We start from the raw sequence: 15,334 nt of genomic DNA, 5'->3' as shown, positions 1-15,334 counted from the left end.
GCAATGCTGAGTTAGGCCAAAGCTCACAGTTTCTTTAGGCAGCCTCACCTTTTAGCATCTTCCAGAAACAAGTCATTCTTCACTTGCCCAGCGAAGGCCTGCTTAGAAGGAAAGAGCACGTCAGGATGCTCTGCAGCAGCAGAGAGGACAGCCCAAGCAGTCCTAACCAGCTCAGCCTGCCCTGAGTCCCTGGGAGAGCCTTCACCTCTGTGAGGCCAGAGAGTGTGAGGAGGGAGCTGTCTAGCACAGATGGGTCCAGGTAGCTGTCAACATCTAGGGCCTGCTGCCCTGTGGGTGTGGGGTTTTGGTCCCCAGACACCTGTGAGGAGAGAACAGTGATGTGAGTCTTCAATGGCTGCTAGAAGCCACTGGCCTGGCTTGTCTTTGTGATGATTCTCAATGACTGACTTGGGCTCTTGCTATAGGGGATCCTTGAGGGTTGTTTGTTTGTTTCTTTGAAAACAGGGTCTCTCTGTAGGCCTGGGTATCCTGGAGCTTGCTCTATAGCACAGGCTGGCCTTGAACTCAAAGATCCACCTGCCTCTGGGATTAAAGGTGTATGCCACCATCACCTGGCTACTAGAGTTCTTTTTTAATTGACTTTGGCAGTTTGTGTCTTTCTAGCAGTCAACTGCTTCTTCTAGGTTCCTTAATCTGTTGGTGTACAGCTGCTCATGGAATTTGCTTCTAGCCTCATCTATTTCTCTAGAGGGAACAAGATGCCTCCTTTAATTCACACTTCGGTAATTCGGACCTCTTCCCCTTTAGTCACTCTAGCTGATGGCTTATCAGTTCTGTCTACCCTTTCAAAGAATCACTTCTGGTTTCTGGACTTTTTTCTCTGACTGCCACAAAGAACAACACAAACCATGCTTGACCTCAGAGTTCTGAGGCCCTTACTCAGCCCACCTTACTCCGAGACATCCGGAAGAGGAACAGGACAGCCAAATAGACAGGGTAGACTACCACACTGGACACAAGGCCAATAGCAACTGTGTCAACACCAGGAGAGATCAGACTGGACACAGGTCCCATGCTGAGGTGAGAAAGAAAAGAATGAAGAAGTTAGAGAGAAGAGTAGGAAGAAGTCAGCCAAGGGTCCAGCAAACCTCACAGGACCTACCTGTAGGTGGTGTCTCTCACAACTCCGTACCACACAGCATTGGCAGCCAGGAAGAGGCAGAGGAGGAGAACACAGCAGGTAACCCTCTGGACTCTAGTAAAGCGGCTACGAGGCGGCCGGTCCCATATGGAGAGCCAGATGTGCTTGTCAAAGAAGCCTCTCTGCAACTCAGCCACGAGGAGCCGCTGGAACTGCCACAGCGCAGCTTCATCTGGGGAGAGTTAGGAGGGTGCAGCAGGGAAGCAGTGAGCCGCCCAGCACTGCCATCCCCTCCTCCCTGTCTCCACCTCAGCAGGTAGTAGGCTTACTTGCTGCAAGCACCTCCTTCTCCACTAGGCCCCCGTTGGCCTCAGTCTCCACAGACAGCCAGTCATTGACCAAAAAGAAGGTGCTGCGGGCACTCTGTAGGTCCCGGACGATAATGTGTTGCAGGAACCAGGCAGGGCTGAGCCCTGTGGAGAAAAACACCTCAGTGAGGACTGAAGCAGGCTGGCAGGATGCAGGGTGACACCAGTTATCACCCAGACCTTTGTTATCATGCCACACTCGGATCTTCCACACGCTGCCCAGGCTGTGCGGGGTGGCAATTTGGAAGATGTCCAGGCTGTTTCGATGAAAGGCTCTGTCCCCATCTAAGTGCCGGTGACCACTACGGTTGTCCTCTCCATACAGCATGATGCCGACGTGAGCAGTGGTACCTGGAAGGCAGAGAACTCTAAGGTGTGCCATTCATTATAAAAAAAAATTCTATGGGTCATCTGTGTGCCAACAAAACAGGCAGTCCTTGGCTTTAAACAAGTTTTAAATTTTTCCTTTTATAGTAATGCAGACTGAAGCCAGGGCTATGTACTGTAGGCAATGCCCTACCTCAGAGATCCATCCCTAGCCGTTTAAAAAAACATTTTATTTTAATACAGAATTTGACTAAGTTGCCCAAACTAGCCTACACTTTGCCCTCACTTGCCTGAATTTGTGACAACCCCCCACCCCTACCCCCACCCCCACCCAGCTCAGCCGCCGAAGTAGCTGGGATGACAGGCCTACACCACCAGGTCCAGGCTGTACAGATCAAACAGACACAAGCCTCAGTTTCTGAAATCTGTTAACAAATACCAAGCCCACAGTAGCAGGGCTTCCAGTAGCAAGGACTATAAACCTTGCCAGTCTATCAAGTGATGGGATACACATCACTAGTAACCAGGCCTCCTCACAGTTCAGTCACACAGACAACAGCTACAGAGCTAGGAAGTCTCCTTTTCTCTATAGATGAATTCACAACGTTTAAAACTGGGCACTCAGAAGAGAGAACTGGCAGCAATAATGAAAGCATGGCAAAGAAAGAAACTGGCGGGGCTGGGGTCGTGCTCAGGCACATAGCATGTCTCAAGCACACACATACCATGAGGGAAAAATAGCAACACTGGAAATAAATTTAGAATAAAAAAATAAATAAAGTTGTTGAAGTAAAAATTCTTGCCTTGGATTTTGTCAGAAAAGAGACTTTTCATATAAACAAGGAAAGTTGTCAAAAAAAAAAAAAAGCGGGCTGTCTGGGCAGAAGAAGAAAAAAGAGCAGGCTGTCTCGGCAGAAGCAGTTGGTAAAAGCTCCCCAAAGAGCTCTGGGGGCATTTCACAACATTCACAGCAAACAGAAAATGCTGAAAGTCAATCTGAACCTGGAGCATGTCACTTGACAGAGCCTACTCTGTCTCAGAGGTCACTGGAGTAGCTGCATTCACAATTATCTGAAGATCCCAAAAGTAAGCAAAGCACTTTCACTTCCAGGGTGTGTTCGTGTGTCTATAGTGTTTGGAATAGGCCTTACTATGAAGCCCAAGCTTGTAAACTTTTCCCCCTAAGACAGGTTCCACTGCGTAGCTCTGATTGTCCTGGAACTTGCTCTGTACACCAAGCTAGCCTCAAACTTAGAGATCCACCTGCCTCTGTCCCAAGTCCTGGGATTAAAGGTGTGCACCTCCACTGTTCATCCAGGCTTGTGAATTTTAAGTGAAATATTGGGGAAGTATTAATATCCTTAATACCTCTGATTAAAAACAGAACAGAACAAAACCACTTGTACACACGGATACATGCCTAGCCCAATCACCATCAGATGGCTTCCTCAGTAGCTGATGGGAGCAGATGCAGAGACCCAGAGCCAAATATTAGGCAGAGCTCAGGAAACTGTGAGGAAGCGGGGGTGGGGTGGGGGGGGGGAAGGATTGTAGGAGCTAGGGGAGCCAAGCATAACAGAACACAGCCTACAGAATCAACAGAGCAGGACTCCGGCTCACAGAACCTGCAAGGGTCTGCACTAGGTCCTCTGCATATGATGTTGGAGTTGTTTAACTTGGGGTTTTTGTGCAACTCCTAACAGTGGGAATGGGGCTGCCTCTGACTCTTCTGCCTGCTCTTAGGCCCCTTTTCCTCCAGCTGGGATGTTTCACCCAGCTGTAATATGAGGTCTTACTACATTTATACCATGTTTAGCTGATCTGCTTGGCAGGCCTGCTTTTTTCTGCCAGGAAATGGAGGAACAGTGGCTGTGAAGGAGAAGGCATGTGGAAGAGGAACTGGGAGGAGGGGAGGGGAGGGGAGAGAGGCTGCGGTTGGGAGGCTTTGTACTAGAGAAGAAAAAAGCAAAGCTCCACCTATTTTGGGGGGCATTTGCATCTCAGCTTACTGATGGAGACAGACGGTAACTTACAGGAGTTGGTTCTTTCCTTCCATTATGTGGATCCCAGAAACAATTCAGGTTTGATTAAGTGCCTTTACAACCCATTTTTCCAATCTATACAAATAGTGAGCTTTTTTTGTTTTTGTTTTTGTTTTGTTTTTTGTTTTTTTGAGACAGGGTTTCTCTGTATAGTCCTGGCTGTCCTGGAACTCACTTTGTAGACTAGGCTGGCCTCGAACTCAGAAATCTGCCTGCCTCTGCCTCCCAAGTGCTGGGACTAAAGACGTGCGCCACCACCACCCAGCCAAAATAGTGAGCCTTTATTTTATTTTTTCCCTCTTTTTTTTTTAATTAGCTATTGTCTTTATTTACATTTCAAATGTTTTCACCTTTCCTGATTTCCCCCCAAAAAATCCCCTATCCCCTCTCTCCTCCCCCTGCTCACCAGCCCACCCACTCATGCTTCCTGGCCCTGGCAGTACCCTATCCTGGAGCACAGAACCCTCATAGGACCAAGGGCCTCTCCTCCCATTGATGACCGACTAGGCCATCCTCTGCTACATATGCAAATAGAGCCATGAGTCCCACCATGTGTTTTCTTTGGTTGGTGGTTTAGTCCCTGGGAGCTCTGGGGGTACTGGTTAGTTAATATTGATGATCCTCTTATGGGGCTGCAAACCTCTTCAGCTCCTTGGGTTCTTTCTGTAGCTCCTTCATTGGGGACCCTGTGCTCAGTCCATATTTTTTTTTTAACTTTTTTTTTTTTGGTTTTCTGAGACAGGGTTTCTCTGTGTAGTTCTGGCTGTCCTAGAACTCACTCTGTAGACCAGGCTGGCCTCGAACTCAGAAATCCGCCTGCCTCTGCCTCCCAAATGCTGGGATTAAAAGCGTGCACCACCACCGCCCGGTTTAACTTTTGTTTTTTCTCAAATTTTGAGACGATTTTACTATATAACTCTGAAACTTCCTATATAGATCAGGCTGATCTCAAACTTACAGAGTCCATCTGCCTCTGCCTCCTGTCTGCTGGGATTAAAGGCATGAGGTTCCATACCCACCTAAATACCTTGGTTTGAATTTGTTTTGTTATGTTTTTCGAGACAGGGTTCCTCTGTATAGATATCCCTGGTTGTCCTGGAACTCACTCTGTAGACCAGGCTGGCCTCGAACTCAGAAATCCACCTGCCTCTGCCTCCTGAGTGCTAGGATTAAAGGTGTGGTCACCACGCCCGGCTCGGAAGGTCAGAGAATTGACCACAGGGTCTGTTCTCAGCCTATGAAGCCTAGGAATCAAACTCAGGTTGCCAGGTGTAATAGTACCTTTTCCTGCTGAGTCATCTTTGCATCCCCAGTAATGAGTTTTAGTGTTAATAAGCATCAGCTGGGCATGCAGTGCACGCCTTTATCCTTTAATCCCAGCACTCACTTTAATCCACAGCACAGGCAGGTGGATATTTGTGAGGCTAGCCTGGACTACACAGGGAGTTCCAGACCAGCCAGAGCTACACAGTGAGTCTGCTCCCTGCCGCAGGGAGGGAGACAATAAAGAAAGAAACATTAAGGAAGGGTTGCAGAGCAACTATAATAGTGCAGTTTGAATTTGTGTATGAGGCTGCTATGCAGAGTGAGGTGCACCTTCTTGGCTCTTGGACCTGTTGTTTTTCTCAGGAAAGACAAATGAATCTAAGTTTCTCTTTGTATTTGTGCAGTACTGTGGCTGAAACCCAGGGCCTTGTACATCCTAGGTCACTGTTCTGCCATTGAGCTCTACCTACAATCCCCATTTGTTGTTCTCATCTCCAAGGTGTGTCCTTATTTACACTGAGTCCTGAGCACTTGCTTTGTGGTAACAGTCTCCATAATCACCAGACAGGGTCCAGGCTGGAGGGCTTAGACCAGGGTAGACGCCATATCCCTACCCAATCACCCATCTCCTTACCTGAACCTCGGCTCCAGCCGGTCTTAACAAGTATTTCATATTTGAAGCGGCCCCCCTTCCCACAGAACGGGATGACACGGACACGGCTAACATCCAGCTGGTCCAGCTTGCGCAGGATCATAGCCATGACCACATAGGTCACCAGGCATATGACACACGTCAGGAGGACAATGTAGTTGATGCTTGCAGATGGTTCCTGGGAAGGAGGAGTCATCAGGTACAGGTGGCTTCAGGTCACACTCTTTTAGTTTCTAAGGATGGAATCAGGAGGCCCTCTCAATATGAAAGGGCTCCAGGAGCAGGGGCACTACTCACAGGAAAGATGAACTGGACATGGCTGGGAGGCACAAAAAGGCTGGCACCGAAGGCAGTGAGGTGGCGGGTGAGGCAGACAGCCTGGCTGGGTGAGGTCTCCTCCAGGGGTACAATGCCCTCAGTTCTCCACATCATCATCTCCTCACTGAAGTACTGGCACAGGGATGTATAGAGGCCCACAGACACCTCCAGGGCAGACCAGTGGAAATGGCTCGTCAGGTTCAGGTAGTAACTCCTGTCCAAGGTCCCAGTTCTACAAGGATTAGAGCAGTGTCATGGCCAGCCTTCCTGCTCCCTGGTTCAATAAAGCCCACACACCTGTCACTAATATGGGCCAAGTTACATTCACCCTTCTGCCACCTCCTTCCCCTCTGCAAGGCCTATTTCTGTGGTTCTGGTGGGAGGCACTCACCCTGGGGCAATGAAGAAGGTGTAGAGCCTGTGGTCAGCACCCTCCAGCACCTCCAGGCTGATCCTCCTGCTGGCCGAGCAGTTGTACTCATTGGGCTGGGACACTGAGTGCAGGTACACAGCCAGGTAGGGCTCAGGCTCCGCGGACAGATAGCGCTCTGGGGGCAACATACACAGTATCAGCCAGCCACCAAAAGGCTCATCATCCTGAGGACACCCTACCGGTTGTTGCCGTGGGGCTTAAGGGCCATTTAAGCAGAGGACTATAGGAAATTCCATGTGGAAGTCAACACATGCTTCTCTCTGGCCACAGGTATGTGGGTTTTATAGAACCAGGACAGCAAGAAAACTGAGTGTTAGCCAGACCCCTAGGACCAGTGACTGCATAAATAGCCCCTCCCCAGGGACAAGGAGGGAAGAAAGGCAGGCAGGCCATGTGCCCATCCCTGACACCCACCATTAAGCACTGTGTAAGTGATCCTCAGATGCAGGCCAGCTTGAGGGTTACTGTTGTCTGCAGTGACCACAGCGCTGACAGAGGTCTGGGGCTGTACAATGGTAGAACCCACAGGATTGTGAGAGCTCTGGGCAGCCTGGTCTGAGTTGTTTGGCACCTTCACTGTGATGGCACGCTCTGCAGCCAACTGCTCAATAGGGATCTGGGTACCAGTCTGTGTCTGGAATGCCATAGATGCCACTTTGGTGGAGACAGTGTAGTTGCTAATGTAGCCAAAGGGGAAGGGGTTGGAATCCACAAGGAAGATGAGCTGCACCACATCACTGAGGTTCGACAGGGCCCCACTGAAGGCCTCAGGAATGGAGAAGTGGCAGCTGGGCCCCAAGGCTTTGCCATAACACAGAAGACTGAGTGGGTCTGAGCGCTTGCCTAGGGCCACAATCTCCTCGCCAGCCAGAGTCAGAGGCTCCTCATTGAGCACTCGGGAACGCATGAGGATACGCATGAGGGCCGACGAGAGGTTGTAGGCCTTAGAAGCCACCATCAGGGAGGGCGGCTCCACCCCCAGCTCCAAGGGCTGTGGGCCCTGCATGTCCAAGCTGGCCAGGTGGATGAGGTCACCTGGGACAGGCAAAGGAAGTAAGGGATGTTAAGAAGAGGTGGTAAGAGCTGGAGGGGAGGCCAGAAGGTGGGAGGGGCAGCTTGTGCACCTGTGATATTGAGAATGCTGTCAGCAATGGTGGTGGGTGTCAAGGTGCCCTCAGTGGTTTCAGCTTGCAAGATGCGCATCATGCCCTCCAGCTTCTGCAGCATCTTCTTCAGGCAGGAGCGGCACATGAGCTCCCTGCTGGACACCTACAAGGAAGATCAGTGCAGTGTCTAGTTCCACCCACACATAGCTGTATGGCTCTGCCTCCTCATACTGGCTGGGATTCGAAGCAGCTTCCTGCCTCTAACCCTGAACTGAGCAACTGCCTGGATGCAAATCTTCTAGGCATGCCCTGCTAAGACTTCTGTGGCTCCCCCCAACCCCAGGATGCAGCCAAGTTCTTCCTGTGGCCTATATACTGATCACCCCAACTATCTGTTTCCATAGCTAAAAGTAAGGCAGATGTGTCAAGGGCCTGGACAAGTTCAAATCTACATACACTCCAGGGTATAGAAAGCCACATGCTGACAGTGACCTCTACCAAGAGTTCTCTGAATCTTTGTCCTCTGAGGACTTGACTATTGTCCTGGCCCCTATACTGATTCTGACCCTGACAAAGTGTGTTGCCCATCAGTTATGGCCCACTTGTCTCACAAGTCTATAGCTTGGAAAACTTATACTTCATAGGTCAGGAAGGCCATGTCAGGTAAGTCTAGTTAAGTGGGGCATGATGGCAGGCCTGATGAGAAGGCACACACACCTCGACTACTCTTTCCATCTGGGGATGCCCTAAAGTCATCAGGAAAGCATGTGGGCTCATATTGGGAAACAACAGAGAGGATGCAGAAAACTGGCACAGGCTGGGAAGAACACCTAGTCTCAAAGCCCTTACTCCACGCTAAACGTATGTGCACTCATGCACAAAGGGCTGTGCATGGTGCAGAAGGCTGCATTCATCTGTCTTACCATGCACTGGGCTAACGCAGCAGTAATCTGCTGGATGTCATCCACAGTGTTGACCCGCAGGGAGATCAGGGTCTCCGTGATGTTCTTACGCATTTGGGCTCTCAGCTGCTGCTCAACGTTGGGCTCTGACACATCTGGGGCCTGCTCATACTGGAGGAGAACCATGAACGGAGGATGGGCCTCCCTGTGGTATATGGGAAGGGTTCTAGAGTAGAGTAATGAGGCATGGGCAGGGATTTAAAGATCAAGGGTAATTCAGGTCACGTACAGGGCTCAGGGTATCAAGAGAGTACCGTGGGTACGGTGACCTTGGTAAGGGCTGAGGGTAGGACTTGGCATTCTAAGACATTAGGGAACTTCACTGGTTTGACCCCAATCATGGAGCACATGTGCAGGATCCTTTTCAGTCCATATGCACTGACCTCATTGAGCACAGTAATGAGGGCTAAAGAGTACTCGATGACATGCTGAGGGTCAGCCTGCTTCAGGAGCCCAGGCAGCACACTGGCAGTCAGGCTGTGCAGCCAGGGTACGAGGTCTGCAGGATTTCCACTGGGTTCTGGTAGGACAATGGTCAGAGACCTAGAGAGTGGAAGCAGACTGTAAGCAGTTGGTGGTCAGCTTGTGTTCCCTCCCCAGGGTTAAGCTCACCTGTTGAGTGCAACAACAGCAGCACCCAGCTGGTCTTGTACAACCACAGCTAGGCTCACCACAAAAAGGGGCTGGAATCCAGGAGGCAGGACAGCCCCATAGGTGGAAAGACTACCCTTATAGATGCAGAAATTCTCACAGTAGCTCTGACGACAGCGCTTCAGCAACAGAGCATATACCAGTGGGGCTCCACCATCTTCTGCATCACGCCAACCTATGGACAATTGCGTCAGTACAGAGTCCAGGTCCATAGGAGCATTTCCAGGTAATCTACACTAACCTGTGCACTCGAAGTGAACCTTAGTGGTGAGGCCACGCACAGAATCCAATGGGAATAGGCGGCAGGAGCCTCCAAGTGGGGGGCGGTTGGGTGAGAGGCGGATTGAGGCACAGCCCTCTTCTTCCCCTGAGTGGCCCAGCACAGTGAGTGTGAAGATGTAGCCCTCCCCATCACGCAGTGCACCTGGCCGCACTACCAGATTCATGCCGGTGCTACCCGTGGATGTTGTCGTCTCGTTCAGCACCAGAGTCTTATTGCTGAAAGTGCGAGCGGCCCAACACTGTATGATGGAAGCATGGAGGACATGGTGAGAGTGGTGTCCTGGATGCTTCCCCAGGACACTTGCCATCTAACAATGGCTACTCACCCCTTGCTTGTAGCCTCTGCTGCAGTTGTGGCAGTGACCCTCCAAGTACACATAGGAACTTCGGCTCACTTCATACACTGCTTGTGCCTTGCAGGACACACACTCAAGGGACACAATGGGGACTCGCCCACTTCGGATCAGTACCTGGAAGGGACAAGCGTGTCACAGGGAGGCTCCACACTCTGTGTATGCTGGGAAAGCTTCCTGGACCAGGTCACTCCCATTTGAAGCAAATTCCAGGTTGTGCCTCTGGAGTGAAGTAAGTGAGCTAACTAGCTAAATCCAGAAGGGCATGTGAGTGGATCAGCCCAGGGCCTTGCTGACCTGGCAGTAGGAGCCCATGGGCACCACTGATAGAAACAAAGCATCCAGGAAGTCAAGGTCAGTTGTTTTTTATATAGCTCTGTCCCAGAGATGCTGGCTGACTTGAGTGGGCCCTGGAACAGCTCAGTCAGGCAGGACCTACTGAGTGTCCTCTTCCTACCTGAGAAGGCTTAATACTGGGGAAGGCAGTCCCACTCCGAGGCATCAGGACTGCCCAGCCCCCCTCCACACACACTGGCAGGCCTCATCAGCCTGCAGGTGAAGTGGTCCTTATCCTTATGAAAGGTCCAGGGAAGAAGTATGACAGCAAGAATGGCTCACTGCCCCCAGAAGCAAGGCCATGTTATGTGGATAGGTGCTGCTGCCTAGGTAGGCAAGGGCCTTGCTTTCTCATTACTTGCCTTTCATGCTGGTAGCATAAAGTTCATTTTTCGAAAAGCAGGGTGCTTGTATGACTTAAGATTTTGTTTTGGTTTTCAGACACAGGTTATCATTGTGTTGGTGAGATTAGAACTTCCAGTCTTCCTGCCTCCACTCTCAAAGTGCTGGGATGATACAGGTGGCACCAGGCTAACCTGTCCTCTCAAATTTCACACTACTAATCTGCTGTGTCCTGGATTTTCAGATAGAAGCAATGCTGAGTTTGATCATTTATCAAGAGAACTCAGAGCCCCAGGGGCTGAAAAACACCAGGTTGGAACTGGTACTGCTCTTGCATGAGGACACACTGGAGGGTGGGGGTGTGACTCACTGTCTGGTTGGTGGCTTCTTCCTTCCGACCTGCTTTCCACACTATGAGGTTGAAGGTATATTCTACACCAGCTTCTAGGCGTTCCAGGGGGATGGTGACCACACTGCTCCCACGGGGCCCAAAGTTTAGCACGCAGCCACCTGTCTCACTCTGTGACAGCAAATAAGGAAATGGGGCACAAGATTGTTAACCACCCTTAAGGCAGAGCCTGGCTTAGAAAACCTTTTTTATGCTAGGCCTAAGACCCACCCCAGGAATAACCCAAGTGCTAGGCACTTAATAGACATGAAACACAAGATAGAAGAGTCAGGGAGGACCTGTTACTCTAAGTCCCCATGGCTGACCTGTGTTGAAGCCACGCAGGCCCAATGGAAGTTGAGCGGTGTCTGATCACCATCCTCTAAATTAGGGTCATAGGACTTGCTCCCATCCAGCACCAGGTCCTGCGTGTCTGACCATACCCGGTATGAGCCACCTTCAATGATGGGTACCAGACGCTCAGCAGCCACTGTCACATTGGCCTGGATGCTCCGTGCCAATGGTGTGTCCCCAAATGAAACCACAAACACAAAGCAGTAGTGGCCCACAGGTAGTGCCAGCCGTGGCACCACCAGCTGGGGTCGGCTCACATCCACACCAGGCAGTACCATTTGAGCCATACGTCCTGGCCGTTGGCAGCTGGCAGTACGATATATCTCCCACCGATATTCAGTCTGGTAGGAGACACAGTTGCGTAGATCAACATGGGCCTCCAGGTAGTTGCGCTGGGAACGCCGCATCAGCACCTGCAGAGGCAGTGCTACCTCCACTTCAGGCTCCCTACAGGCCAGCACCTGGACAGTCACTGTGGCCTGTGCCACAAAAAAACTCACTAGGTTTGTAGCATTCACCTCTACATGGTAGTCCCCAGGACGCAGGTAGTAGTGATCAGCCCAGAATTCCTCTGTTTTCTGTACCGGAGTCCCATCCCCAAAGTCCCAGTGGTAGGTTACACGCCGTGGACTGGGGCTTGTAGCAGCCTCAAACCTGGCTGAGCGGTTGGTAAAGCAGCGGCCACTCTGAAGTGTTACATACTGGATGATATCCTGGACTTCCACCATGAGTGTGAGGTTCACACCACCCAGTTCATTAAAGGCACGCACATGGATCTCCAGTAACCCTGCAGCCACAGGTGTGTAGGTGACATCACGGCCAGATAAAATAACCAATGAGTCACCCTGAACCTTTTGCAAGGAGAAATACCAGGCATAGGCAACTCGGGAACCTCGCTGCACCCGGGCTGTGAAGTTCTTCTCAGTGCCTGTGGCCATGCCTGGCTCACAGCAGTTGGGTACCTGCAGCCCAACAACAGCCTCCAGCACTAGGATGCGAACCTGTGCCTGGGCATGACTCACGTGGTTCTCAGCCTGCACATTCACCAGATGGTCTCCAACCCGAAAGAAGCTGTGGGAGAAGTGGGGGCTAGGGAGCACTTCAGGGACAGACCCACCAACCTGAAGTCGGAAAGTAAGAGCAGAGCCAGCTGCCAGCAGGATTTCAAAGTGGACTGGCTGCCCAGGCGCCACCACCTTGCTGCTGGCCCACAGCATCAGGTTCACAATGGGTTCCTCTACTGTGAGGTTGTACATGGCTGAGACCCAACTGACTGCATTGGAAGCATTGAGCTGCAGAGAGAAACTGCCAGCCGTGGAGAAGCGCACAGCAATGTACTGGCTGTCCTTACTCCCACCTGGCAAGGTCCAGCACCAAGTCACATTGGTACCTTCAGCCAGCTGACCCCAGAAGGGTAGAGTGGAGCCAGCTGCCACAAAGATGCTATCTGGCTCACTGGTTCTGATACTCAGACCACCCACAGGCACCTGTATGGCCACTTCAACTGTGGCATTGACTGAGCCCAACTGGTTCTCAGCTGTGACTCTGACCAAGTGCAGGCCAGGTGCAGCAAAGGTGTGGGTGGTAGATGGCATGGAGGTCTTCCAACTCAGTCCTTCCTCCAGGTACCAAGTGTAAACAACACCACTGCCACCAGCCAATTCAGCACAAAGGGTGAGACTCATGTTGACAGCAGCTGGATTAGGGGATGCAGATAGGATTAGACTCTCCACAGGTTCCACAAAGTCTATAGTACGGTTGGCTGCGGCACTACCCAACATGTTAGTGGCCCTAAGATGGACATAGTAGGTGCTAGCTTTGAGTGAAGTGAGAGAAAAGCACTTGCCACTGCCGAAGAGTGTGATGAGGCTGCCCTCCTGCTGCGCTGTCCAGCTATAAGAGATGTTGGTGCCATCCCTAACTGCAGCTTGCAGCTGCAGTGTGTAGTTGGTAGGGAAGCAGCAGCCGTTATCACCCCCTGCCACCTGCAGCCCCTCAATGAACTGGAGAACATAGATGAAGATGCTGTCCTGGGCAGAACCCACCTCATTCTCAGCTGTGACAATAATATTGAAGGTGCCCACAGAGCGGAAGGTGTAGGAAATAGTGGGTCCGCCTGGAATGGGTGTGCATCTGTCACAGAGCACCCAGGAGTAATGCACATCACTCCCTACCTCCAACAAGGTACTAAAGCTCACACTGCCATTCAGGGGCACCACTGTGCGGCTGGCATTGATGGTGAGGCCCCGCACACGCTGCTTTACGGTGATGTTGAGTTGGGCCTCACTACGGCTCACCTCATTCCAGCCAGACACCCTGACAGTGAAATCACCGGTGCTGCTGTAGATATGGGTGACCTCAGGGCCCTCACTCTGGCTGCCGTCTCCCAGTTCCCATAGGTAGGTGGCAGGGCTCCCACTGCCCATGGCTGACAACAGGTAAGGCTGCTGCAGCTCTAACACATGGGAGCCATTGATCCTGATGCCAGTGACTAACACAGGCTCCTGGACCTCCACAAAAGCTGAGTCATTGGTAGAAGAGATGTTGTTGGACACAGTGACTATCACCAAGTAGGAGCCTGGTTCTCGGTAGATAAATTTCACTTCAGAGCCCCCAGTTTGGGTGTGGGTAGTGTCTTCAGTGCCAAAGTCCCAGGTATATCGGTACGGGAATGGGGGCCAAGAATAGGCAACCAGCCGGGCTTCATCCCCCAGCTTCACAAACTGCCTCTCAGGCTGCAGGGTGATGTTACGTATCTCAGGTTCCACACAGATGCTGGTAAAATAATGTGCCTTGTTCACATGGCTTGACAAAACCAATGCCAGTGGGAATATGCCACTCCTAGTGAAGTTGTGTGTCACTGATGGATGCCCATGGACAGTCACATTGGAGGAGCCATCTCCAAAAGTCCAATCAAAGAGGTAATGGACAGGGTCCCCAGTGACATGGGCCATAAGCTGGGCACTGGGCTGTGTGGGGATGCAGGTAGAGGGCTCTATGTGTAATACCTCCAGGACAAACACTTGCACATGCAGGCTCTGGGACAAGTGGCCAGCAGGGTTGGCTGCTTCTACTGTCACTGTGAAGTTCTGGGCCCGCAGGTATACATGTTGTACTGTAGCCTCAGGGCCTGTGAATACTGTGCCATCTCCCATGTCAAATGTCCATGTAATGTTGTCACCTGACTCCACAGAAGCACTGACTACCATGGGGGCTCCCTGCTCCACAGATGGGCTCAAATACACAGTCAGGCCATGCAACTCCTGGAAGACACGGATGTCTGCATGTGCTGTCACGCTGCTCACTGTGTTGTTAACCTCCAAGGTGATTCTGTAAGCGCCCGTCATGCTGTAGGTGTGGTTGAGTACTGGCTGGCTCTGTATTAGGACAGGTGAGCCATCCCCAAAGTCCCACGTATATAGGACACCATCAGTTGAGGGCAGCGGATATGGGGAAAAGGTGATGGGTTGGCCGGCCACCAGGACGTTGCTGCTCATGCCAATAGCCACGTTGGGAAGAACAGTGCGCACACTTACTGTCACCTGCTGCGTCAGATTCTCATAGGTATTGGACACAAGGACGGTCAAGTTGTACTCACCTGTGGAGACAGGCCCAAGTGGGACTTCCTACTCACAGAACCCCCACCAAGCACCTGTTACTCCATGGACACAGTGTTCACACCCAGGCATATACGGGGCAGAGCACCCAAGAGTCCATAACGAGCAAGAAAATGGATAGGAGCATTTCTAAGCACAACTGCATAAAGGTGAACATGGAAGCGAATACCAACACAAGCATGAGTGAGAATATAGCGTGAGTATCACGTGCCAAGTGGAGCTGGCGTGGAGCTGTTTATGGTGTGCAGCGTCGGGCGTTTTTACAATTAAACAATGACCCCACCTTACTCTCCCTAAGGAAATTTTAAGTTGAGGCCTCAGGGACCCTGCAAACCCCCAACCCTCGATGTCTGGGTGCCCCTCCTTTATCCCAGTAAGGGCCTTACTCTACCACCCAAGCTGGATCAAAGAGGGAACAATATGGGCAGCCATACT

General features: G+C 51.4%; 1 protein-coding gene across 23 annotated transcripts in view; it reads right to left on the bottom strand.

Annotated features, from left to right (window-relative positions):
* The window catches only part of Pkd1 (polycystin 1, transient receptor poteintial channel interacting), a 47,826-nt gene that overhangs the window by 9,017 nt on the left and 23,475 nt on the right, over positions 1-15,334 (bottom strand). For 9 of the 23 annotated variants that reach the window (XM_006523834.3, XM_006523841.4, XM_030249579.1 and 6 more), the window contains 18 exons: positions 11,255-14,880; positions 10,911-11,060; positions 9,836-9,979; positions 9,469-9,748; positions 9,189-9,402; positions 8,960-9,137; positions 8,538-8,687; positions 7,633-7,777; positions 6,923-7,543; positions 6,467-6,623; positions 6,055-6,307; positions 5,740-5,935; positions 1,651-1,821; positions 1,432-1,575; positions 1,124-1,334; positions 910-1,036; positions 206-319; positions 49-101 (listed from right to left, as the gene is read on the bottom strand). In XM_006523834.3, the coding sequence (XP_006523897.1) occupies positions 49-101; positions 206-319; positions 910-1,036; positions 1,124-1,334; positions 1,432-1,575; positions 1,651-1,821; positions 5,740-5,935; positions 6,055-6,307; positions 6,467-6,623; positions 6,923-7,543; positions 7,633-7,777; positions 8,538-8,687; positions 8,960-9,137; positions 9,189-9,402; positions 9,469-9,748; positions 9,836-9,979; positions 10,911-11,060; positions 11,255-14,880 (6,934 nt within the window). The remainder of the gene's footprint in view (positions 1-48; positions 102-205; positions 320-909; positions 1,037-1,123; positions 1,335-1,431; positions 1,576-1,650; positions 1,822-5,739; positions 5,936-6,054; positions 6,308-6,466; positions 6,624-6,922; positions 7,544-7,632; positions 7,778-8,537; positions 8,688-8,959; positions 9,138-9,188; positions 9,403-9,468; positions 9,749-9,835; positions 9,980-10,910; positions 11,061-11,254; positions 14,881-15,334) is intronic. The other 14 variants (XM_030249581.1, XM_006523843.3, XM_006523845.3 and 11 more) reach the window with 5 other exon arrangements.

The sequence above is a fragment of the Mus musculus genome, chromosome 17 (genome assembly GCF_000001635.26).
Source record: "Mus musculus strain C57BL/6J chromosome 17, GRCm38.p6 C57BL/6J".
Lineage (NCBI taxonomy): Eukaryota > Metazoa > Chordata > Mammalia > Rodentia > Muridae > Mus > Mus musculus.
Note: the sequence above shows the minus strand (reverse complement) of the source record. Positions and strands in the feature narration are given on the sequence as shown.